At 39.2% G+C, this 26,627-nt stretch overlaps 1 protein-coding gene across 2 annotated transcripts in view; it reads right to left on the bottom strand.

Annotated features, from left to right (window-relative positions):
• Nucleotides 1–12,451: 12,451 nt before the first annotated feature.
• Nucleotides 12,452–26,627, bottom strand: part of zswim6 (zinc finger, SWIM-type containing 6) — a 43,177-nt gene continuing 29,001 nt past the window's right edge. The window contains exons 5-14 of one of the 2 annotated variants that reach the window (XM_034238928.1): nt 24,157–24,336; nt 22,844–23,020; nt 22,592–22,738; nt 21,644–21,802; nt 20,519–20,779; nt 18,884–19,019; nt 17,708–17,865; nt 16,941–17,104; nt 16,780–16,861; nt 12,452–15,175 (exon numbers count right to left, since the gene is read on the bottom strand). In XM_034238928.1, the coding sequence (XP_034094819.1) occupies nt 14,313–15,175; nt 16,780–16,861; nt 16,941–17,104; nt 17,708–17,865; nt 18,884–19,019; nt 20,519–20,779; nt 21,644–21,802; nt 22,592–22,738; nt 22,844–23,020; nt 24,157–24,336 (2,327 nt within the window). In that variant the 3' untranslated portion in view covers nt 12,452–14,312. The remainder of the gene's footprint in view (nt 15,176–16,779; nt 16,862–16,940; nt 17,105–17,707; nt 17,866–18,883; nt 19,020–20,518; nt 20,780–21,643; nt 21,803–22,591; nt 22,739–22,843; nt 23,021–24,156; nt 24,337–26,627) is intronic. The other variant, XM_034238929.1, reaches the window with a different exon arrangement.

Genomic DNA, 26,627 nt, shown 5'->3' with positions numbered 1-26,627 from the left:
AAACTTTATCTAAAAAGTAAAGCTGATGATGGATTACTGTGGTGGAGTTAAAATAACAATAGCCTATTTCTTTTTTAAATGTGATGGAGTAAAAGGATAGTAACTGTGATTATTCATGTTAAGTAGCCCACAAGTAACTAAAACAATTGCAAGTGCAATAAGAAGCTACAGGAACGTTAATCTACGTCGGTAATATTAACTTTATTTAATACAACATTTACGGTACAAGATTTACATCATACAGCCCATGTAGTATACTATTTTACAAATGATGAATTACAGCAAACATGTGCAATATATCCATTATTACAGCTCCGTGGGCTGGCAGTAAGGCGATATGGGTCCGTTGTTATTGTGCATCCATGGGTAAAGATAAACGCATGTAGTGCTGAACACGTAACGTGAACGTGCCGGGCGGCGCGGTCCCGTGGGTTAGATGCGCGTTCATAATGCAGAGGGAAATACCTCTCAGAATAACGTTATTAGCACATTTTTACAACTTGAGGAACGAATGCTTTTAATAAGGGCTATACAAGTGTTCATACTGGGTAGTTTATTTAGTTTAAAAAAAATTATCCAACGAGTTACAGACCACTCTTTCCCCATGTAAGTCAATGGGAAAAAGTGTTTCCGGGCCCAGCAACCAAACGGAAGTGTAGTACCGCCGTTTGGCCACTACGAATATTCTCATCAGACTCCGGCGCACTTCCTGGGGGCTTGGTTCGGTGCGGAGATCTCTCTTTCTCTCTCTCTCTCTGGTCTGTGTGGGGGGCGGGGCATCTCGCTCACAGACTCGCTGCAGCACCGTGCACACAGAGATCCGCCGGTGGAGAACATTGCGTTCAAAAGTGACAATCTAATCTACAGAGCTCGATGTGTTCAATGCCCGTTTTCCATAAGTATTTTCGCGGAAACACGAGCAATTTGTCCATCAGCTGGCCAAAAGGCATCATATTCATACGGAGAAATGCACGTGTTCAACTTCCTTAACTCGGAGTTCTGTTGCTCCAATTACGTGCAAAGTGGGAGAAGTAGGCCTACTCAGATCAAGTACTTAAGTAAAGGTACTTACTACTGTGCTAGCAGCCCATAATCCACACTATACATACAATTAATCAATGTGAATTCTGTTTCTAATTTGTTTAGTTTTCCCCCTAAAAAATAACAAAAATAACCTTTAATAAAAATACTGTTAAAGAACCGGATCGATAAGCAGTAATTGTTTCAATTAGGCCTCATTATTTCGTGGCACAGGATCATCTGCCAATACAAGCACTTTTGTTCATGTTCAATCCATAATAATATATACAATTATAGTTGGATCTTTTTGTCTTGTTATTATGAGCAGAGAAAATGTAATGTTTGTACAACTATATACAATTAATTCTACCAATCTCGGTGGGAACCGGATTAGGGGGGGCTCGGAAATATTTCCAATTACACAAGTGGGGCCTGACTGAAAAAGATTGGGAACCACTGCATTAGCCAATAACCAACCAAGGTAACCCCCCCCAACCTTATCACCTGAATCTCCTCCTAGAGCACCATTGTGTTCTTGTAACCAAATATCTCTCAGAGGGGCGTGGGGAGGGGCTCCTTATTTTCATCTAAAGTAACAGACAGAGAATCAGCACTTTTGAAACAGGGCTGAAACAGAGGGGATTATGGGATGCTGCAATGATCTGTTTGATGTTTGGAGCCAAACACTTCAGAGACATGTTTTGCATATATCTGAGAGCTATAATATATTGATGAAAAACTGTATAATAGGGGACCTATAATGCATCAATAATTATAAAACATATCATATATATTATTCTGATATGCGCTAATCTTCATGATAAGTACTTTTGGTATATTTTGATGCTAATACTTTTGTACTTTTACTTGAGTAACATTTTGAATGCTTTTACTTATAACATAGAATTCCTACACTCTGGTACTTCTACTTTTGCTCAAGTACAAGATCTCAGTACTTCTCCCACCTCTGCGTTCTTAACTTTGTTCTCTTTTCTTGTTCATTCTTGTTTGTTTGTTTGTTTATTTTATTTAAAGGACAGTGCACATTAATTCACATTGCTGTAAATGAGCCAGTATTAGCCAGCAGGCTAATTTTCAACTGTTGCCCTTGGCAAGATGTTAAATGACCACAACAAGACTAGAAAATAAAAACATAATTAAATAGAGTACAGCAGACAACATCAGTACAACAATAAATTACAGATGAAATATCATCATACCTTGATACAGTTAAAAGTGTTCACATTTTTGATTGTTTAAAAGCCAGTTCTTATGATTGTGGTTAAATGTATGATAGGAGGTGTTATTCCTGATCTGTATTGGTGTTGTGTTCCAGAGTGTAGGTGCCCTCACAGAGAAACACTGTTTGCCAAAGGAACTGGACCTAAGAGGGACTACACAGTCCCCTCTTAGGGCAGACCTTGTGGTTCTGCTGTTTGAATTTTTCTGTTGTATAAAAGTACAGAGTGGTGGGGGTGCCTTGCCGTTTAGAATTTTAAAAATGAGACATGCATCAGTGTGTTTTAATATATTTTCCCAGCTGAGCAGGTTATGTTTGTCCAGGATTTTGCAATGGTGGTATATCTTTGGTTTTCTGTCTCAAACTTTGAGAGCTTGTTTGTGAAGTGACAGGATAGGCCTTAATGTTGTGCTATCCGCCTGGGTCCAGCTGGTCATACAGTATGTTAGGTGGGGAAGGATCATGGCAGTCATATAGAGTTTTGCTACAGGTGTTGTCAAACAGTTCCTTATATATCTAAAGTTTGCTAGATTGTATTTAGTTATTTGCGTTACCTTTCTCACTTGTTTTTTGAAGGATAAAGTAGTGTCAAGGATAATGCCTAGATATTTGAAATGTGTAACCGTTTGAATGACCTCCCCAGACACATAGACCTTGGGTTCACAGTGTGATACAGTGTTGGTCTTGCTAAAAAACATACAGGCTGTCTTCTTAACATTCAGATATAGCTGTGAGTCAGTAAGCCATTGATTTACATGAACCATTGCATCATTTAATTTGGCCGCAGCTTGGGCCTTGGTTTTTGCATGGACATAAATGACAGTGTCATCAGCGTACATTTGCACCTCACATCCAGTGCACACTGATCTTGTGCAGCAGAGGAAGGCATGTGTTGGATTATCAGTTGTATGCACGGGCTGCCAATGTCCCTCTATAGCAGAGGCATGCCAGAGGGGCGCGAGAGACCAGGAGGAAAAATGGTTATACTTTTCTTTTTTTTTTAAAGATAAAAATAAATAAATCATAATTTGAAAAATTATTGATTCGAAAGTAATATGATGCAGTACAGTACTATTACGTCTGGGTCTCTGTGTTTCATTAAAGCTCGGCTGTGTGTGTGTGTGGAACGAGCCATTTTGTGTGCGTGAGCGAGAGAGAGAGCGCACCGGTACGGAGATCGTTGTTGTTAGCTTCTGGTGCCAGCGAGCTACGCTAACGGATATAAGGAGTTTTTTCAACAACAAGGTGGAGGAGAGTCCTCTCCTGTCAGACTGAGAGGCTCAGTGAGCTAAAGGACTCTCTCAGTGTTATCTCAGTGGGTCTCAAACGTTTTGGTCACCATTAATGTAAACAATTATTTCCGAGGCACACGTTTATATGATCATTATAGTTATACAAAAAATAAGAGAATAAATGAAAAACAGCTATGAAATACTATATGACATTAAAAAAATGTATAAAGTTTAAAAGGGTGATTTGTAAAATATCCATAAAGAAAAAGTAAATCTGTTTACAGTTCTGTTTCATATGTGTTGAGAGAGGTTTCCATAGATCTCTTCATGTTGCTCTTAAAGTGCACCAGATTGATGCATTTAACTTCAATATTTAAAAATCTTCCCGGGGGAGCTTGCCCCCGGACCCCCCTATGTGAGGTCCACACACCACCTATAAAAATAGCACTTGACCCCTGCTTACACCTGTTGTGAGCTGTTTATCGAGCCTTCATTGTAACAGTCGCAGGTACACTGTGTATTTGCGTGGGGATTGTTGCAGTAGAGAATTCCACTGTAGCGACCGGTACATTAATGGGAAACCCTAAATGTTTGAGCACCCTCTATGAAACGTCAAGCTACCCCACAGCACCCCAAAATAAATCTCTGGCTCCGCCACTGAGCCTGACTATTTGTGTTGGGGGGCCCCGATTTTTTTTCTCCAAAGGGGGGGCCTGACAGAAATAGTTTGAGAACCACTGCTCTATAGAAAGATCATGTGTTGTTGTTGGTGTCTCTGTGGCGTGAGGCTGTTCCTCTAGTGTGGGTGTTGATCTAGCGTGGTACAAAGTGAAGTAGCCCTCCACTACACATTTAATTTGAAAGTCTTTTATTTTGTTCTGCAAAGAGCCAAAATATATATATTATTATCACAGTTCGCCACACACACACACACACACCGTGACTTCACTCAAGTGTATGTTTTCGTTCTCTGCACGTATTTACTATACTAACACAGAAACAAAATGAACATCTGCATCAACATCCAAACAATAATCATGTCTGTTGCATTGCTATTCCAGACCAGTTTCATCTTGTACATTCAATATCAATTTGTTGCTCCGATACACAGTCAGCCAAGGCCGAGGCTATATACAGGACGGTCCTGTACACAACGCCAAATGGCTATATACAGGACCGTCCTGTACACAGCTCTCTGAAATGGCTATATACAGGCCCGTCCTGTATACAAGCTCCGAAATTGCTATATACAGGACCGTCCTGTAAACAGCTCTCTGAAATGGCTATATACAGGACGGTCCTGCACAGAAGCCCTGAAATGGCTATATACAGGACGGTCCTGTATATAAGGTCTCTGAAATGGCTATATACAGGACGGTCCTGTATATAAGGTCTCTGAAATGGCTATATACAGGACCGTCCTGTATATAGCCATTTCAGAGAGCTGTTTACAGGACGGTCCTGTATATAGCCATTTTGGAGCTTGTATACAGGACGGGCCTGTATATAGCCATTTCAGAGACCTTATATACAGGACCGTCCTGTATATAGCCATTTCAGAGACCTTATATACAGGACCGTCCTGTATATAGCCATTTCAGGGCTTCTGTGCAGGACTGTCCTGTATATAGCCATTTCAGAGGGTTGTGTACAGGACGGTCCTGTATATAGTCATTTGGCATTGTGTACAGGACGGTCCTGTATATAGCCACTCCCGTCAGCCAATCATGTCTACCTAACATTGTCACATTAACCAAATCACTTATGTATCTCTTTTAACTTATTTATTTATCTATTAACTATACACGAGCAGTCCGGGCTCTTTAGACCGGCTCATTGTTCTACTTTCCCGCCTCACGCTCGCTCAAGCTAACAAGGCCACCAGTGCTAACTACTGGCTGTGGCTAGCCATTTTCAGTACGTTACGTTTGCTGAACAAGTAACGTTCATAAACACTACTACATAAAGTCCAACCGGGATCATAAACTCACACATAACATATTCACTCATCAATTACACAATTCCAACTCTCCGTTCTTACCTGCAAAGAGCCAAAATATATATATTATTATCACAGTTCGCCACACACACACACACACACCGTGACTTCACTCAAGTGTATGTTTACGTTCTCTGAACGTATTCACGCAAGACTTCTCTTTGTCCCCAACACCGTGTAGCGAACGCGCCCTCTGCTGGTCGGAGTTAGACACTACATACTGCTAGATAACACTACATTTTTCCAACAATAAACCAACCATTCCTTATCAGAAAACACACAGACAATTCTCACCACACTCTGAACATGAGCTGTATTAAATGCAAATCATGTTAACCATGTAATTACTAATAATGTAGGTATATCAACCCACTAATGGCTCTGTATGCCACATTGACATTCATTTCAGATTTATTTTGGAGCCTACAAATATTGATATCCAAGAGCATTTATAAAAGTTCTCTTACTTTGAACTAGGGCTGCACGGTATTGAAAAAAACTGACATCGCGATTCCCCCCCCCCCCCCCCCCCCCCCCCCCCCCCCCCCCCCCCCCCCCCCCCCCCCCCCCCCCCCCCCCTGCGGTATATATTGCGGTTTTTTAACCTGTTAAACCCCAAAGTCCCGGCGGGTACTTTACTTTTTTTTTCACGACAGTGTCTCAGGGGATCGTAATATTTAAGAACCTATTAATGTGTTATACCAGATTAACGGAAATAATCTCAGCTAACTGACGATACAAACCATTTTTACCAAAACAAAACACAAGTCTCATAAGAAGCATCTAGATGACCCCTGAGCGAAAAATGCTAACACACTTTGGCACAGAACTCAAGATAAAAGTACCCTTATTATTACTTATCGTAGCTGCACTTACAAGATATCCGACATCACTGAGTGATCTGAACTCGGACAGGGAAGCAAACACAGACATCACAACACGTACCTTTACGTAGCTTCTAGGGGTGATGTCTCACCGTAGCTGTCAATCTGATCAAAAGACGTGTTCAATGGCATTAAAACGAGAAAGAAAAAACGCGGCTGAATCGAGGTTTTTAACGTAAAATAATTCCATTTTTATGTAAATATCGCAGAGCAAAAATTAGCTGCTAATGGTAGCCACCAGAGTGGCTGCTGCTTCCGGTCTTGGCTGTGCGGAAGTCTCACACACACACAATACCAAATAAGGACTGTGTGATTTCCCCTCGATTCCATTGGCTCTGACGGTCAGAAAGAGATGTCACATGTCAAAATCCAGCAAGGTGGGCCAGAGATATGGAAAATCCACCCAAATGGCCCCAAAAGAGGTTTTTTTTGTGCTAAATCTGTCTAAAAAGGTCAAATATCACTTGTTTTGCATCAATCTTGATACAGAATGATTGTGATTGGTGGTTTGCTGTGCATGCAGGGGAAGTTCTACACACACCAACACATGAACAAATAAGGAGTGAGAGTGACGAGTAGCCAAAACCGGAAGCTGCATACACTCTGGTGTCTACCATTAGCAGCTAACTTTTGTGCTTCGATTTTTGTATACAAATGGAATTATGGATTATAAACAATTGCTTCAAAGCCACAGATACATTATCAACCTATGGATCAACCGATTCAGTCGCGTTTGTTCTTTCTCGTTGTAATGCCATTGAACACGTCTTTTGATCAGATTGACAGCTACGGTGAGACGATCTCCCGTAAAAGCTCCGTAAAAGGTACGTGTTGTGATGTCTGTGTTTGCTTCCCCTGTTGCGAGATCGGATCGCTTAGATACTATACTTAAATAATCTGTGGAGTCTCAGCTTTAATCGGATATATTGTATGTGCAGTTTCGATAAGTAATAAGGGTGTCTTTATTTTGAATTCTGTGCTAAAGTGCGTTAGCATTTAAACAAAAAATGAATAAAACCGCACGTCCCTGCGGTGTGAATACCGCGCATGCGCATACCGCGGTTATCGCCATGACACGGTATATCGTTCAGCCCTACTTTGAACTGTTCCCATCCCTGTTGAGAAGTAACAGCTGACTCACATAGCTTTTATTTTTTATTTTAACTTACTCGACCACGCTTGGTTGCTAACAAAGCATTTATTTATTTATATAGAATAATTCAACAACAAGGCAATTCAAAGTGCTTTGCTAACAACATTAAGACATAGTGCAAATTGATTACATCTTAAAAACAATGAAATACACATAAAATAGTCATTAAAAAGCCAACAGAATAAAATAAAAGCAAGCTATTATAGAATAAGACTGGTAAAAATAACAATAAACTATTGACAGTGCTGTGTTAGATATGAAAAGGAAATTGATTTGTTAAAAGGAAAAGAAAACCATATTTCAACCAAAATTCCATCCAGATGTTTTTAAATCCTGCCTCACATTGTAAAAGGCTCCCAGTGAGGAGATGGTACTTAATGCTAAAGAGCTTCACTATCAGCTCCACTTGTTAATGCCAATCAACAGGCTGCTCTGTTGCTAGGAGACTGGAGGATGTGTTCAAGGCTCTGATGTGTCCGTCATCACCGGCCGCTGGAGTGACTTGAATTAAACCGTTTCTTGAATTAAAATAGCGATCAAACTTTAGCAAGGTGATGTTGCAGTTAAATAGAGCAGAGAAACATAGAAACACGGCTCTTCAAACAAGTGAAGAAACGGCCTTACAACAAGAGAAAAGATCTTACCATAATTGCACATTTAATTGAGATGGAAATCCAGCAGAATAATGAGCTGAGTTAAGCTGCTGGTTCACCAGGGTCTCTCTTTCTGTGCTTCAGTAAAAAAGCGTTTTATTGTGAAGAGGTGGCCTTTCAGGAAACACCTAATTGCTATTGGCTGTTTCGTGTCGCGGTGACATTTATGAAAACTTTATGGACAGCTTGTGACATTTTGGATTCCCTTTTTAAAGCTGTGAATATGACGCTTTTCTACTTTATGGGCCACAGGACTTTCAAATGAAAGCAACAACAGGTCTGGTTGGCTGAGATGAAAGAGCGACGAGAGAAAAGAGAGTGGCAGTGATTTCATCCTTCGACGAAAGGTCATAAATATGATGCATTTTGATGGAGACAAAGGCTTTTTGAACAGGTAATTTAAATGATAAACGGATGTTCAGACTCTAGCAGAAGTTTGTCTAATGTTTAATTAGAAACAGAATTTATTGAAATGACAAAACTTTGATGGTTAACGCTTCAACACTATGATCAAGCAAATAGCAGATGGTAAAGAGCTTCCAAACAGTCAAATACTGAAATGAACTCTATTTATGTTAAATTGTAAAAAAATATGTTAATTACAAATACAAAATAAATAAAATAAGAAGTTAGTGCAGTCATGTGCAGTGTGTCTACATTTAAAAGTGTAAGTGAGCTGTGCAGTTGAAGTGGTAGTATTGTGCAGATGTATTAATAATAAAAAAACGTATTTATATAGCACTCTTTTAAACAGAGTTACAAAGTGCTTTACATAAAAACAGACCACATTTAAATGCAAAGAATGAAAATAACGTAAAACCTTATTAACAACAGCAAAAAGAGTAAACAAGCCTCATAAAACACAGCGTAAAACAAACAGAACTAATCAAACACAAATAACATCACGTAAAAGCACTTCTTAAAGGGCTTTTTAATAAGTGATTTTAAAGAGCAGACAGTTTGCAGCCCGATCTCCTCAGGCAGATCATTCCAACGTCCATTTCCAAAGGAATATGTAAAACAGTGTCTTTGATGATAATGAAGAAGAAGGGAATCACACAAAATGGCCTCCAAACATCTCCCTCATGATATCTCACCATAACATTTCTGCATGTGTGTGTCGTGTCACCAGTGCCAGACTCCCAATCTAATTACATAATTTGGCGTGACAGTCATGGTGCATTAAATAAATGGGATTGAGGGAACACCGCTCCAACATGGATTAGAAGAAGAGCTCCTGAAACCATAACATATACTGCTGACGTCACAAAGAAACAAAATCACATGCAAATATTGTTCTTGGTCATCTAATGTGGCTGCAACAAAACACATGTTAAGCTTTGTATTTCTCTTTAAAGCCACTAAGGGCTGTAATCTGACTGCAGATCTGTAGTTTGGGGCGACTTGTGTTGTGGGGCAGGTGGACGTCTCCTGCCTGCAGTCACCCCACTGAGCCTTCATTTGCATACAGGATCAGATTATCATTACATTATGTATTCCAAGGACAAGCTGCGCGTGATGGATGATTGGTGCAGTCGAGTAATCTCCACCAAGGTGCTTTTCCAACCTCCTCTTTCTGCCTCAGAAAAAACAGAGACAGAGAAGAAGCCCGGAGCAGCATGATGAACCGCCCTGCTGCTCCAGGGTCAGAACATCTCAAATATGGCACTATTTTAATTAAATTATCTGACAGTGTCCATGTTTGTAGTTTTTTCATACTTAGAAAAAACTGTTGATCCTGGAAAGAAGGTTTCAAATCAACTTTTCCTGAAGAGCTGAAGAAAATAACATCATCTACCTTTTGTTCTAATGTAAGATGCACTCATTGTGTGATTTATATATACGCTTATTAAATACTAGCTGGAAAAGTACACATAGTAGATTTACACTTTTATAGTTGTACTATTCTTAAAGTATTTTTCATATTTTATTATAAATGAAAAATGGTAGGAACGACAACATAACAAACGGGGAAGCACACACAAAAAGAAAAAGAAGAATAAATAAATTAAATGTTATTAATTTAAATTAATTTAAATAAAGATAGAACATTCTGGAAGATCATTTTTGTTTTGGCGGAGTTTAATTACAATAAGATAAAAATAAAATAACACCAGAGTTGATTTTTAATGTGGAGGGTCAACTTAAAACTGCAACTATACATATACATAGTAAACAATGTCTCTCACTAAAAGGCAAGAAAATACAACTCAATAAAGGCTCTATAAACCAACACAATTAAACTATGAAGTGTGCTTATCTTTGATATTTGAGCTTTGTATCTTCACCCACTAAATAAGAGTTGTATGGAAGTAGGAAAACTTCACCTACAACAATTCTTCAATACAATACTAACAAATCATGAAAATCAACTCTCAGATATTTAAACTCTGACATCTGATACCATGAGAGACACCATCTGTGCCGCTCCCATCACGGAGAGACTCGCTGGCTTCAGGAACACGGCAGCAGCAGGAGAGGAACAACAGGTCGGTCCACGCAGGAAATGTGTGATAACATTTATCTACAGAAATAAAGCTCTCTGTCTGGTTATAGGATGTGTTCGGATTGATGTAGAAACAAAGTAGCGATGGCATGGAGTGTTTAATGCACAGAGATACAACATGACAAATGAAATGTGTGATTGATTTGGACAATGCGCTGGGAGTTTGTGTTGTAATAGTGTTAAAATAATGACAGATATTCAAGCATAATTCCACATATTTATACAAGCCCCCTGGTGTGTAATGATTCTTATTTTGTGGCTGAAAAAATATTCAAGTCCTCATCTAAAGTAAAATTATGTCTGGCATCTCCAGATAATACATTATTAAGAAGATACAATATGTTATCCCCAGAGCTGAAATGTTGGTGTTGCAGACGCACAAGGACAGACATTCTATAAGAAGTTTATCAAATAAAGACCGAAACAACCACATTTTTTAGGACAAACAGTATTTTAGTATGTGGTAATTTACTTGTTATTTTACCATCAGATCAATGAATTGTAATATTGAATACATATTAAGTAAAGTATACAATATGTATAATGATTTAATATTGATATAGGTTGAATACACATTTTCAAATTATGAGAAATCATGCCATTTACTGTAACTGTTTTAACATACATCAGCGGTCGTTTTATTTTTTAGTTTCCTCAGAAAACGTCCTTTTTCTGAGAGCTTCCTGCCGTTAAAAGGCCACTGACAATAGACAGGAAGTGGGATAAGGTAAACTTCAAATTCCCAGATGATTTTAGCAGGAAGTAAAAGCAGCACTAAGAGGAATTATGACTTCCTGTTCTCGGGCATTAATCAGTAAGTCACTACGATGGTTCACCCTTAGATAAACATCTGTGTCCACTTCCTGCTGCTCGACAAATACATAAATACAACCTTTGTAGATTAAATACTTTGATCAATAACAAGTGCTGGAAGTATATAGTAACTCTAGAAATACTCCACTACAAAATAAAAGCATGCATTCAAGTCTTTATAGAAAGTATTATCAGCAACTGTGGTTTTTCTGACATTTTCGACTCTATAACTGTTTTTACACTACACTATGTAATTTTATCCTGAAATGTTCGACATAACGTTTATGTTGTTTTTTAGGAAATGTTCTAAATACTATACTGTGTTGTTTTTTAGGAAACGTTCGACATACTATACTAAGACTTTATTCAGATATTTTTCGACACACTATACTATGACTTTATTCCGACATATTATACTATTTTGTTTATTTGTTCGACATTATTTTCTTTAACTATTTTACCACATACGACTTTTTCGACATGTTTTTTCAGATTTTCTTGGATAAACTATTCAGACTTTTTTTTCCACCTACTAAACTATAACTATGTTGTTTTTCTGATATATTTCTTCATACTACTGTGACTGTTTTTGCGACATACGATGCTGTTTTTTTTTCTGGTCATTTAAATATTTTCAACGTCCTATACTATGTCCTTTTTTTATATATTTTCAACTATACTATACTATGACTTTTTCTGATATTTTTTGACATACTGTACTATGACTTATTTTCGATAATGTAATACTATGATATTTTTCTAATATTTATGCTATGTCCTTTTTTCTGGTATTTGACATACATATGTTTTTTTCAGATATTTCCAAAGTACTAAACTATGTGTTATTATTCGGATAAATGTGACATGACATTTTGACACATTATACTTGTTTTTTTATGATATTTTCATATACCTATATATAGCTTATAAAATAAGAACACAAAGACTTCATCCTCTCAAAAAACGTATTTAATCAAAACATAATGTTGATTCATTAACAAGTTTATAAAACAGTGATTTAGTTACATAAATAAATTGATCAGTGTATCAAATCTTAGTTTCAACTTCATGAGCATGTGACATGGTTGTACAATCATTTACCTACCGCAATAAATAAAAAGGGAGCATATTTCTAAACAAAAAGGAGCTACAAACAAGAGACAACACTGAAAGAACAGATGGAGCTTTTAAAACACAGAATACAGTTCAGCTAAAACAAATTATAGACACTAAAAAAAAGGTTGTAACCAAAGTTGTATTGGCGTATGAGAAAGGGTTGGTAGTTAAAACTACCATTTGGTTATTTTAAAGCATTAAGACAAGGCAAGAAAGAAGGCTGTTTTCGTTTGAGGAATTCTAGAGAAAAATGAAATCAAAGAGGAGGAAAAATAAAGAGGTGAAACAGTCAAGAACGACAGTAAAGAGCAACTTTCTGTCCTGCATAAAGTCGGGATGTCAGAAGAAGAGGCGCGGACATAAAACAGCTTTTTGTGACTGAATCACTGCAGAAGAAAAACATGAAGGCAGATTTCACTTGAACATCGCAGCTGTGTGTTGTCACTGCTCTGCCTCCACAGTGGTCTCTTTCTGTGGCCTCCTACAATACTCAATACACGTCTGTGTTCAGGAGAACACGCACGTTGCATGTCCACTTCCTGTCTTGGTTTCTGCAGCTCATTACATGTCTGCAGAGCCAAAAAGCAGCCTGTCATGTACTTCTGTTTTAAATTGTCCCCTGATGCAATGCAAGGCGAACATTTTTGAATTCCTTCTGATATGTTTTTGTTGTTGTTTGTTTTCAAAAACCAAAAAAGTACTGCAGCTTCAAGTATTGTGCCTTACATAGAATATTCTGTCATAAATTAGTTAACATATACATTTTTTTTCCAATATTCAGACATATACTTTCATATATACAGGACAATAAAATGCTTTTGTTCTCTTTCTGTTTTTTTAGTCTTTTTTTTTTTTCAAAGAGAAATCCCTGAGAATATATGTTTGACAGTTTCCACAAGACAGCTTGTTTTTTGTGTTTCTGTGACGGTAAAATAAGCATACTGAATGTTTGAGACAACACTGCAAAGCCAAAACAATCAGCCTTAAGATGAAAACTAAATTGAATCCAGTCAAATGAACTCTGATTTCGATTTTTTTCTTTCTCTTCACCGATAAGTTGGCCGATGACTCGGAGGAGGAGCCAGTAAAGCTGGATCCTTTTCATAAGAGGTACTTGTCACTTCAGATGGAGTTTCTCCATTTGGTTTAAAGCCATTTGTCTTTTTCTTTGAGGCTGTTGAACGTTAGCTGAGGAAAGTAGGAGTGCAAGGTGGACATTTTGCCACTGGACAATACAGTATAATATACTCAGTGTAAAACTCTTACTCTCTCGCTTTCATACATATATAAAGGGAAACACACAAACTTCCATGAATTGACTCCTTCTGCAAACGTAATGGTTTTATACACATTAATACCGGCTGTTGCTTTTATGGTTTACAGTGTTTTTTATCTTCAATTGCAAACTTGTCATTTTAAGGAGAAAATGAGCTCTAAAACACATTTTTATATCTTATTCCCATTCTCCGGGGATGTCCAGTGCTCCTGCTTGGTACGACTCACAATGAAAAGGAATATTCCTTGGGATTGAATGGGACCTTTTCCACATCACAATCACCTTCAGGAAATTGTGTTCATCATCACATTCGACCCCGCAGTGCCAAATCCTGGGAATAAGATTTGCATGAATGTTGTTTTTAGGAGGATTTTCACTTCAAGTTAGAAAGGATGTAAAAAAAAAATGATGGTCGTTTGATCAACCAAATCTCTCTCGAACGAGCATCATGAGTTTCTTCTTGCCCTTGTAAATCTGTTTCAGGTTGTCTATGAACTGTGTGAACTGGATGTGTCCGTCGTGCGCCATCAGGAACGTTTCTCTGGCTTTACTGAGGAACTCGATGAACTCGCTGTAGTGGCGTGGGCTGATGTGTGTCAGCCGAGAGTGCGTGGTGTTGATGTAGGCCCCGATCGTGGCGTCCAGCAGCTGCCTGAGCGGAGCCTTATCGAGAGGCATCAGCTTTCCAGAGTTCCTGCGACTGTGCAGCGAGACAATGCCCGGCGTCGTTAACGTGCACCGCCGCAAAATGTCTGACAAAACGGTGGCGCACTTCACGCTCTTCACCACCAGGGGGATGACGGATGCCAGTTCATTTTTCCCCAAGGAGTGGCTGAGCGCACAAGCCCAGAGCACGTCGTTGATGGCCGGGTGTGTGTCTTGGTTGTAGCTGAGGTTCAGGTGAGTCATGGCTAACGTTGCTAGTTTGTACGCCCTCATAGGATAGCCGCGGTGCTCCATGTAGCGCGCTATCGTAAACAGCTGTGTGTAGTTCATTCCCGTGGTGGCTGCGTCCAGTACAATCTGATAGGCTGTCTCGAAGGCAATGTGGTCCTTCTCGCAGAGTGTGAGGGCCGACAGGGCACAGTTTTGGGGATCCTTCATGGCACACTGCAGGGCCAGGGTTCGGGCGGAGTTGGCGAGGTTCTCCTGCTGATGGCTGTCCAGATGCAGGCGGACGATGGTGCTGTTGGACATGACGGTGCTCGCCACAACGCTGGTGGCTTCGGTGGGGGTGAAGAGGGTGAACCAGCTCTGCATGATGCTGTCCAGCGCAAAAACACCTAGACAGAGGGGTAAAGAAATGTCAGTTAAATAATAAAGACCTGGCGGAAAATGTTAAAAGTTAATGTTGGTGTTCCCCAGGGTCCAATCATAGGTCCTCCTACATTTCATATATAGGTCCTTTTACATTTTTTCACTTTTTTCCCTGTACTTGTGACAGTACCCTGGTGAAATATATTGTTGGGAGTCCTTGAAGGATATATCTGTTGATATTGTGGATGTTTCTATTGTCAACAAATCTCATTTAAAAAACAAATCGGTTTTTTTATGATATTTTTGAAATATTATATTGTGATGTTTTTTTGTCTTTTTTGAATGTATGTCTTCTGTTGTCTACAAGCTGGAAAACTGCGAATGTAAGCTGTTGGTTTTGGTTATTTTTATGGAATTTGTTGACTAAAAGCTAAATGGTCATCAACCTAATCCATCCGAAGTATTGCTACCCCAACTTTGTACCAAAAATCAAAGGTTTCCAAAACGCCAACAAAAATAAATACGTCGCCAGTCTCACAATGACCTTTTACCTTGTAATTGGATATTCCATTTCTAATTCTCTGACATTATATGGCTTGGCCCCACTCTACATCATCCACTGGCATGTTCTCAATGAGTCCATTCAAACTGCGCTCACAGAAACAGGGGCTCCTTGTTTCTCCTCCACATTCACAAGAAATCATCTGGGAGGAGGTTTTCCCCCTACAGAGCTCCCTCCCTCCCTCCAGACACAGTTTCCTGTCCACTTCAGAGAAATTCAGCCAGAATTCAAGTCCAAACACAGGGTCCACTTAATCAGCCAGAAGCCCTCAATCTTCCATAATTACTGCCCTGCCAGTCATTCCTACCATCCCGCCGAGAGCCCTCCAAAACCCACTTTAAAAGTCTTGTCAAGGTCCCTAATTCGCTAAACCGCTTCACTGAACAGAAGATGTCCAATCATATCATGGGTAGATATTCAGAATCTCAGGGGTTGTTTTATTAACCATAACCGAAATCCGACTAATAATTACCCGAGTTCTGTACATAGACTAATTTTTGTGGTACTTGTAGTTCCAATTAATGCTACTTTACACATTAATACATGTATTCTGCAGATCATGTTTACAAAAAAGACCATATATATATATTTATAAATTAACGTTACGTAAACCACCAAATATATGTATATACTTTTCAATTGGTGAATAAATTGAGCTCAACATGGCTGCCTACGTTATAACGCATCAACAATTATAATGTGTACTATAACACACAACTTTCTTTTACTCAGAGTATTACTTCCATCCAGGCCAAAATCCATGCAGCAACATAACTAAATTATTGTTTGAGGAACAACAATCCAACCCAAGCGTGTCACCAAGTCCATCCTCTTTTACCTAAAAGCTTTTTCTCTTGTTTGAAAATATGAACAAACGACATTAATCTTCTGAGTTGTAAGACTTTTGTTTGGATAGCATCCAAACAGCGTTATGTTAGAAAGTAATTTATAGTAGAAGTAACTGCCTCTGCAAGGGTGGTGGAAATGTAAAGACTGATTGCTTCAAAAACAACTGTGGTGAATCTGTCCGTTACTAGACCGAATACATGTTTCGTTGGGAAACCTCACCTGCTTCGGTTGCACAGGTCACCAGCCATCGCACCATCTCCCTCCGCCGCCAGTTCAAGGTAGACAGCGTCATTCTCATCACCTGTAAGAAACTCAAGGTTAGCTCTAAGTCTGTGTGATGTTAACTTTGTTTCTTTGTGTGATTATGTGTGTTTCTTTACCTGAAGACCCAGCTCCAGGGACACTTTGAGCAGCGTGATGTCTGGCAGGCTGTCCATGAGCGTGGCGATTTTGAAGGCATCCTGGGCCAGTTTGAAGATGTGGGACGAGGAGTGGATGTTCTTCTGGATGGACTCTAACACTGTTTCTAGCTTACGAGCATCACCTGGGAAAACAAACAAAAGCATAAGTCAATCTCAACTTCCTGCAGGTGAAAGCCTCTTACTGTGGATGTGACACACCAACCTCCAACACATCACCACGAAAAAACTAATTCAAGGTCTACAGAATTCAGTTCCATAAAATAAGGCATACCAAGGGATGGAAAAATCTTTAATTAAATGTACGCAGGTTCTAATCTTTTTTTTGTCTGTTGTAGGCATTTACAATATGTAGTTATTTGAGGTCTTGAGATGCTAAACCTCTATAAACTAGACTTGTATTGTGGTCAACTCAAAATGGACAGTTACGAAAGCAAACAAATATTTAAAAATGTTGCAAAAACTGAATAAAGCTTCATTCGTTTAAAAAAAATGTACCCATCCATCACTTCATTCTCTAGTTATCGGGTACAAGACACATCAACATATTGTTTATCTAGAAATTCTTATTAAATACAACTGGGAAGAAAACAAATATAAATGCCCATGATTTAAAGTGCTTATTTTATAACTGTATGATTGCCACTACTTGAGCGTGGCACATAGTATGAATAATAAAGAATAAGTCAAATCCACATTAACACTGGCTCTTAAGGTTGTGTGTGTACCTTTAGCAGCAGTTAGCATGGTGGAGGCCAGTTCACACTGCTGGGTCTCGATGTGGCTGAGTGTGAACCAGCGCGGGAGGCGGTTGGGCATCACGGACACGATGTGGTGAGGCCGAGACAGATCGGCAGAGGGGGCCGTGGACTCCAGCACCGGCAGCCTGAGCACAGAGGACAACACTTTATTAGATCTTTATTAGATGGAAACACACAGGAACGTATATATATATATATATATATATATATATATATATATATATATATATATATATATATATATATTATATATATATATATATATATTATATATATAATATATATATATATATGAGGAAGGTAGGAGGTGTTTCTTTTATAGAACCAATCAATAGTTCTCCTCAGGTGGAGCTTTGCCTCTAGCTATGCTAAGGAGGAGTTTAAAAATAACATCTCAATTCGTGTTTCCCTCAAACACTCATAAAGCTGCTGTGAACTGTGATTCTCCACTTTAATATTTCCTCTTTTGTAATTTGGGAGAGCAGTCAGACATTTTTGTAAAACTCTTGGCGGTCAGGAAGAAAACCAACAGCATCTATTTATTATTCACACATTTGTTATAAAACTCAGCAGCTTGAATTATTTAGTGAATATTCCAGCAAAAGGAGGTTTTGTCATTAAACAGTGTCCCCAATAGCTTTTCTTTGCCTCTGAGCTTCTGTATCACACTCATTCAAACCCAAACTTAAAGGAGGAGGAGCAACATGCATTAAAGTGTTAGTTCAATCCAGGGCTAGAACTTCCCGTCTCTCACTCTTTATTTCTGCTTCTCCTCATTTTGTGTCCACACAGAGTACAGGTGTAAATGCATTTTTTTTTTTACTCATTTCACCCTTTTTAAAATCACTTTGCTTTCCCAAAACACTTTTCAAGGTGTGTAAAACAGCATCTTGCGATTTCAGGTTGTACGATAAATACTAAGCATTTTGAAAATGATGACACGTAGCAACTACAAAGTTAATAAAGACTTTCTTTTTCCTGAAACTCTCCTTGTGATTGGTCATTTTAAATGTCAATATAGCCGCATAAACAGCATGCTTTTTACTTCTGTTTGGAAGGGAGCCATGTAGAGTTATTCATGCATGAGACCAGCATGTTAAATTGAGTAAAGACAGCCCTTAAAAAGGAAGGTGTCGTACTCACCGCATGGCCCTCAGTGCAATGTTGTACGTCAGTTCGACGTCATGAGGTAGCAGGCAGGTGAAGAGATACTTGGCAAAAGTGTGCATGGGGACGCTTTCTCTGTAGAGTATTTCCCCCAGACCACTGTAGGGACCAGCTGCAGGAACAACAACAACAACAACAGGACATGATACATGAGTTCAGTCTGTACAACCTGAAGACAGATCAATGTACAAACACAGAGCTGCATGCTCACATTTGACTGCACAGCGACCTTGGTCATAAGATTATTTCACACTCTGACAGTCAGCAAGTTTGATATCGCTGATTTAAAAACAGCTATGACTCGCTGTGTATCAGGACGACCATCACTCCCTTGGTCAACCGCCACAATCGTACAGGGACTTTTGTCTTTTAAACAAGGACTTCCTGGAATATTATGTGAGGGAAACTTCCAATAGAAACTGCAATAATCATAAGTTTAAGGGTTGAAATAATAAATAACTTTAGCTTAGAATTTGTAGAAAAGCCCTAGAAAGAAAGGAAGACTTGGGGGATGATGGATTACCTGCTCTACCAGGTTATCTACTGGGGTGCATATGAATGCTTTTCTTTAAGATAATAACTCAATTATAGATTAGAGCAGTTACTTGATCTTAAAAGGATCTCAATATTTTAAAGGATTAGACTAGCCTTAGTGTGTTCTTTTGCTAAAAGTACCAAAATCAACAATGTGTTTCTCTAAGGACTTATTCGATTGCCTACTTGTATTTTATTTTTCTAAATGAGGAATATAAATCTAAATATTAATGCTTTAATTATAAAAGATAAGCTCATTGTTGGTTTTGATCTTTGTATGGGATTTGTTGACAAACTGAATAACGGTGGGCCTCCACAGTCACACGCAGAAGAAGCCAAAGGTGAGAGGTCGAGCGGCTCTATCATTAGTGGCGTTGGAGAGAAATGGCCCTGAACCATGACAAGCCACAACTCACACCGGCTTATTATACCCCTCTGTACACACACATGCATTCATTCACACAACGTCAGCAAACAGAGTGACAAAGCAAACAATACACTCACACAACTGTGAATACAGAAGTACAAAGTGTAAATGTACACGTACTGCACAGAAAAGCACACAGAGTTAACACAACACCACACACACTTCACAGATCATTAGAGCACCAACAGCTGGTTGTGGGTCAAGGAGTGAAATATTTATCTGCTCGATGCATTTAAAAACAATCGACATTTTAGGAAATGCAATTGTTAGCTCTATTTCGATTAAGTTTGTTAAAATATCAAAGTGCCAAATATTTAAATGTCAGAACATTCTGGTGTCTCAACTTTTTCTCATCCCAGATGTATTCATTCATAAAAGATTGTAAATATATTTAAGTAATTTCAAACTACTCCTTTTCAATTGAACAGTCTGCTGAACTAAGGTGGTGAACACGGTACAAGTGCAGCATCGCAGAGGTGACGGTATACTTTTGCACTTTTATCATTTCGTTTTGAAATTGGATGATTGTAAAACTCATCAAACCCAAATATATTCAATTAATATCCTGAGACAAAGAGAAGCAGCAAAACCTCCCAACCAGAAAATGCTTTACATACATTACAATGCTTCGATCTTAGCCCCCCACTCACCCTCTAGCAGGAAAGCGGCTTGTTTCCGGAAGATTTTCACCAACGTGTCGTCTAGGTCGATCTCTTGGAGCTTGGCCAGTAGCTGCTCTTCGTTGCGACAGACCTTCTCCTGAGCGTAGAGGCCGTCCGGCATCACCCTCTGCTGCCCCAGGCCGATCAGAGCCGTCTCCACGGCCAGCGACACCAGCGACTCCCCCTCCTCCAGGAAGCGCTGCGTCTGCAGAACCGGACGCTCCATTCTCCGACCTGCACCCAGAGGACCTGAGGGGAGGCGGGGATGTTAAGGGGGGAAAGATGTTCCCTTTGGGAGGCAGATCGAGCAGAGTATTGATACATCTATTGATCTATCTGTTCTTTTCAGAGTGAGTATCCTCCCGAGGACCGTCATCATGTGTTTTAATGGCTTAATGATGTCTTGGCAGACCTCACAGTCCGTCCCAGGAGGTTAAAAGTCCCTAGTGAATACACACACACATATGAAAAAACAGAGTGCTGGAAGTCCCAATTGAGAACTTTCACAACTTGTGAAAAGGCTTTCTTGGTTCACATTTAGAAGTGAAGCAAATGAGTGAAGAACAATCCCCGTCCTTTCAGTTTGTTGAAATTCTTCTCCTCGCTGAGCTCTCTGCATAATTAATGCATTTTAATTGGAGTGTTTTTTCTGCTGCATTTCTTATTCATGAGCTGTTATTGGAGGATTACTACGGGCCAATCAGCACGTCTGTGTCATCACTGCTGATTGCAACCTGCGGGCCTTGAGCTCCGACAGGAAGACGCAATCAATGCAATGTAAATGTTGGACGCACACTCAGTGTGTTTGTGTAGAGTGTTGAAGTGCATTTCCTCAAGTTCTGTACTCAAGGGCCATTTTGGAGGTATTTCAAATGAGTATTTCCTCCTTTTTTACATTATACCTTAAATGCATTACATCTCAGATTATATTTTACATGTAAAATACACAATGAGTTCACATCACATTGTGTAAATATTAATCTGGTTTCTAGTTAGGGCTTCCTTCTAAGAAAGAAAAACTGTCATTTAAACAACGTTGACTACTTTGCAAATTTGTGTTTTCAAATAGTTATATTGGTACTTTTAAATAAGTAAGCCTGTTGCCGTGGGTACCTCTGAATGTACCTGAGAAGTCTCGCAGTGCGGCGGCCCCTTCCTCGCTGTTCCTCCACGACTCCATCAGGGTGCTGATCAGGGTGCCGATGGGGTCCAGAGGGTGCCCCACCCAGCCCTCCAGGTTAGTGACAGATGTGGTTCCTTTATGGAGCAGCTCTGAAGGAACACCAACTGTTAATAATATATTTATACTACTTGGTGATACCATCAGTAACACTATAGTTTCAACAATATTGAAGAAGTGGAATTTAAGACGGAGTGCAATTAAATACCTGTTTTAGCAAAAATATGTCCCAAGAAGGACAGAACATCAGTAGCTACAATAAGACCTACAATTAATGCTTGTAATATAATTATTAAAATCAATTAACATGACCTGGACCCAGATGAGTGGCAGAAAATGGATGGCTTGGCTAACCAATTAAAATATGTATTATTATGAATTAATTTCTCCCACCAGCAGTCAACCATGTACAAAATAATTCAAATGATTAATAATGGGTTTTTTTTAAAAGCCATTGTAGAGGAAATGCAACTCTTTATTTACACCTTGTCTTTTAGGGAATTTAGCTGTTTGTAAGAACTTTCAAGACTGCAATATGGTGTCAGGAGATGAGACAGAAAACGCCTGTGTTTCAGCTCGTAGCAGAATATGATTTATTTGCTTTTTTCTTTCATCTTAGTGATACTTTTGTGAATGAATAAAGCCATTTAAAGCTCCAGGTGAAGATTCTAATCTTATTTATTTTGCTGGTAAAATCGACAAAGAGGAAATGGAAAAATAAATACAAATTTAGAGCCCAATTTTAATGTTTTAGTGGAAAATATATGCGACTTCCTTTTTAAAAGGTTTATGCAGGTTTGAAAATGTAAATCTAAATAAAAGATATAATAGCAAGTGTTAGAAATAGTAAAAAGCAACATTTAAATGTAATACAAACTGACCTTTTTTGTGAGTGCGGAAGAAGTCCATCTGTTTCTGCTGTTGCCTCCGCAGTGTGTTCACGATGGCGATGGCGAGCCTGAGTGCTTCTTTGGGGAAACCATGTGACCTCAGAGCGTCGACGCGGGCGCAGGCGGTCGGGACGTGCTCTGCAGGGAGGAACAACAACAATAAATACATCATATCTACTTTCATCCACCTTTATTTATTCCTTTTCATTAAATTCCCCGTAAATAATGTGTCCCCGCTCTCACCGTGCCACAGGGGCCACCCTCGGGGGTCGAACAGGGAGCTGTCGAGGTTGTCATGGTAACAGTAGTGGATGTAGTGGTCCTCTGTGATAATGTGCTGCAGGTGGGGGTCCTGCCAGTGCAGGTCGCACGCCTCGATCGCCCGGGTGAACACGGTCCGGTGAGGCCGCGTGAGAGAGTCTGAGAGGAGAGAGGAGAGAAATAAGTCAGACGCTGCGAGGGAGGAGAGGGGAGGCAAAGATACTGTGTGAGGGGAAAGAAACAGGTGCATGCTGGGAAATTGTGCCACTGATTGGCCCAATAAGGTCAGCAGCAGCAGAGATTGTGAAACATGCTCATGAAGGCCATTTATGTACTTTTAAACCTTTAGAAGACAGTTGCAAGTTGAGTCAAATACTCCATCTAAGAAGTCATAACTACATATAAATATATTTCTATATTCAGCATATCTTAAACTTTCCCATGATATAATTCAATCTGATGGGAATCATGAATAAATGTCCATAAATTAGCTTAGACATCATAAAAAAAGGCACTTTCTTTTAACCAGACCGTGCATGAGAATCACATGTATTGTATATGTATTTTTCAGTATTAAAGTATTCTTGTGACAATTGTCTGTACATCTATGGGTACATTGCAAACAATTTGTGTTTCTAGCTACAGTAGATCAGCCTACTTTTCATAGTGCAGATTTGCCAGAATAAAAGCAAAAAGGGCCATAAAACGTTCACACAGAATTGAATATGTTGTTGCCCACAGCGTAGCTCCATGTTGACTCCATTGCAACATTATACTCCTTTTTTGGTTCTGAACATTTGAAAAATACTTATAATTACTTAGTAAGAGGAAAAGAAAGTAGCAGAAAAATATATATCACTGTTTTCTTAATTCTTGTCCAACTGCTTTTTTGTCTAAATATCGATAAAAAAAACAATGCATGGCCAGTACAGACAAATCAGCAGCAGTAATAGCAGAGTCTCTCTTCCCTTTAAACCTTTTTATTACCAACTGATAGAAACGTTTGTGTGTCTGGGTTTTCTTTGATTTGGTGGAAAAGGCTGCAGGACCTGAAATGTGTTATTAGGCCCATTCTATTAGCCACACTAAAAAGGTAATAAGGCTCGCAGGCACAGAGATTGAAGAAAGGAGACTTGATTAAAAGAGAGGGGGGAGGGGGGAGAAAGAAACCTCAACAGTGTTAAAACAGAAAAGGGGGAGGAGGTGCTGCAGGAGGGAGGAGAAAGAAAAGCTCCAGATGTGATGTACGGGAGGATTTGGGAGATAAAAAAGGGGGGAGGCAGGTGTCATCTCACCTGGGTTGCCGGGGGGGCCCTGGGGCAGAGCGTTGGTCAGATTGGTCAACTCGCTGCCATGGTTACCGTCCTCCAAGGGACACACGTCCACGCTGTTCCACCTGCGAAGCTGCCGCAGCCAGAAGCCCTTCTGCTCGGGCTTATAGTGGGGGTTCAGCACGATGCACATCCACAGGGCGCCTGCACACACACACAGACACACACACACACACACACACATTAACATCGGGAGATACAACACTCTGCTGTTTTATCCTGCAGCAGGAGAGGTGGTGGTTATGAATAGTGTCAAAAATATGATTCCAATTTGTGTTGCGAGAAATACAAACCAAGTTACTAAGTGTCATTGTCACTGCAATTTTGAAAGCATAAACTTAGGGCTGAAATATGCAAAGTTACATTTTCCAGTGCTTATGCATGTAACCATCATTTTCTACCTAATGTTATTATTATTATCATCTAAATATGTTTTTCAGAAAACAGTCCAAAGCACAAATATATATATATATAAAGAGAAATCTCACTTTTTAAAATGATAGAACCAAAAACTGTTTTGAATTTCTGATAAATGAAAATGTTCACTAATCATGGTTTACTAATGGTTAGGCAAACCCACTGCGAGCTGGGACTATCACGGACGACACTAAATGGTTTCTCTGCTCATTAACAGAAACAAAGAGAGAAAAACACCAGTGTTAACACATTGGTATAACCATTTTTTAAAAGTACTTTAAGTAGTAGATTTATTGCAGGTGCTGAATATAAATACAAATATAACCGCCGTTATTATTTCCACCTCCATAGTGACGTTTTCAAATATTTGATTTTTTTTTTGCAAAACCCTTTCATAGGTATTAAATATATGAAACAGAAAAAAAGCAGCAAATCCTAATTTTGGAGACGCTGGAATACCACTAATACAATACATGAATGAACTATGAATAAATAAAAAGAAGTGTGAAAACGTGAGCTAAGTTCAGCAGCCTTGTGGCTACAAACATGAAGACACTAGACAGATCTGAAAAGGAACACACATGAAGACTGAGAAGGAGGGAACAATACGTTGAGGATAAATACGGGATGACAGATGACAAAATGAAACAGGAGAAGAAAAGAAAGGAAGTGAAGTGAGAAAAAACAGGAGGACAGGGAAGGGGGAAGTGAATGCAGAGGGAGGGAGGCTGAGGATGGGGGAGGGGACAGGAGGAGATGGGCTTTATCCTCTGTCTCTTTGTTAGGGCTGCTTCAATGACAACAACGAGGGAAGGGAAAACTGAGCGCTGAGAAAAAGATGGCAGACATGAGTGACGAAATGCAGAGCAAGAACATATAATGGGTGGGTGTTGGTGAGTGAGTGAGGGGGATAATAGGTAAAGAAAAACAACAACAGAAGGGAGAGAAGGTGTGAAAGAAGACTATGGTAACATAAAGGTGGTCTAATTGAACATGTTGCATCAACCTATTGGTCATGAGCAAAGCCAGGCTCATTGTCAAGGGATTCTAACCCTTTTTTCATTCATAGAAAAGTCATTTAAGCTTTTACCATGTTCCTGCATCTAAAAGCGAAGGTATTTCTGCACAGGGACACCAGAAAACAGAAGATGTGTATTTATATTTACATACACATGTATTCTGGGCTTTTTAAATAAAGGATGTTTGATGATTTACACCAAAGAATCTGACATTTCCATTGAATCCAAAGCAACAATTTCCTGCAGTCCAAAATAACGTGATTAAATGTTTTCTGTTGCTTTTCACAGTCCAAACCCAAACACATTAGGTTTACAAATATTTTAAAATGGAGAAATGCACATAATGTTCACATTAGAGACACTTATCCAGATATTTTTGCTTAAAAAAAGGGAACTGAAAGACTATTTCTTTACACAAATGAGTTGATCAACTCATAGATAAATTGCCCAATTTGTTTAAAAAATGTCTTAAGAAACATGTATTTAAAAAGCACAATTTCTTTACAATAGTACTGACACATAACTGGTATTCAGGATTGCTGCTGTGTCTTTGCGGATGTGTGTGTACCTCTGTGCGGTTGTGTGTGTGTGTTAGGGCTGTACCCGAATATCCGAATATTTGTTCGTTGGAGTACTATTCGGGTTTCAATTTCGTTATTCGGATATTCGTTTTTTTCGCCAAATTGAATTTATTGAAATCTCCAATATCAACGTAAGAGCTTGTGCCTCTTCGGGGGGTGCTAACACTTAACCATCAACTTTATCCTTTACTTTCTCCGTCTTTATATGTATATATATATGGACTTGATATTCTGTACAAACTGTGAAGTCCACTGAGACAAATGTAACATTTGTGATATTGGGCTATATAAATAAACATTGATTGATTGATTGAGATATGACTTTTTCTCCGTTAATCTCCGTCACGTTGTTTCCATAGCAACAACAACTTCCTGTCAACAGCGCTAACTCTCCTTCAAAATAAAAGCATGTCCATAC

Source organism: Gymnodraco acuticeps, unplaced genomic scaffold (assembly GCF_902827175.1).
Source record: "Gymnodraco acuticeps unplaced genomic scaffold, fGymAcu1.1, whole genome shotgun sequence".
Lineage (NCBI taxonomy): Eukaryota > Metazoa > Chordata > Actinopteri > Perciformes > Bathydraconidae > Gymnodraco > Gymnodraco acuticeps.
Note: the sequence above shows the minus strand (reverse complement) of the source record. Positions and strands in the feature narration are given on the sequence as shown.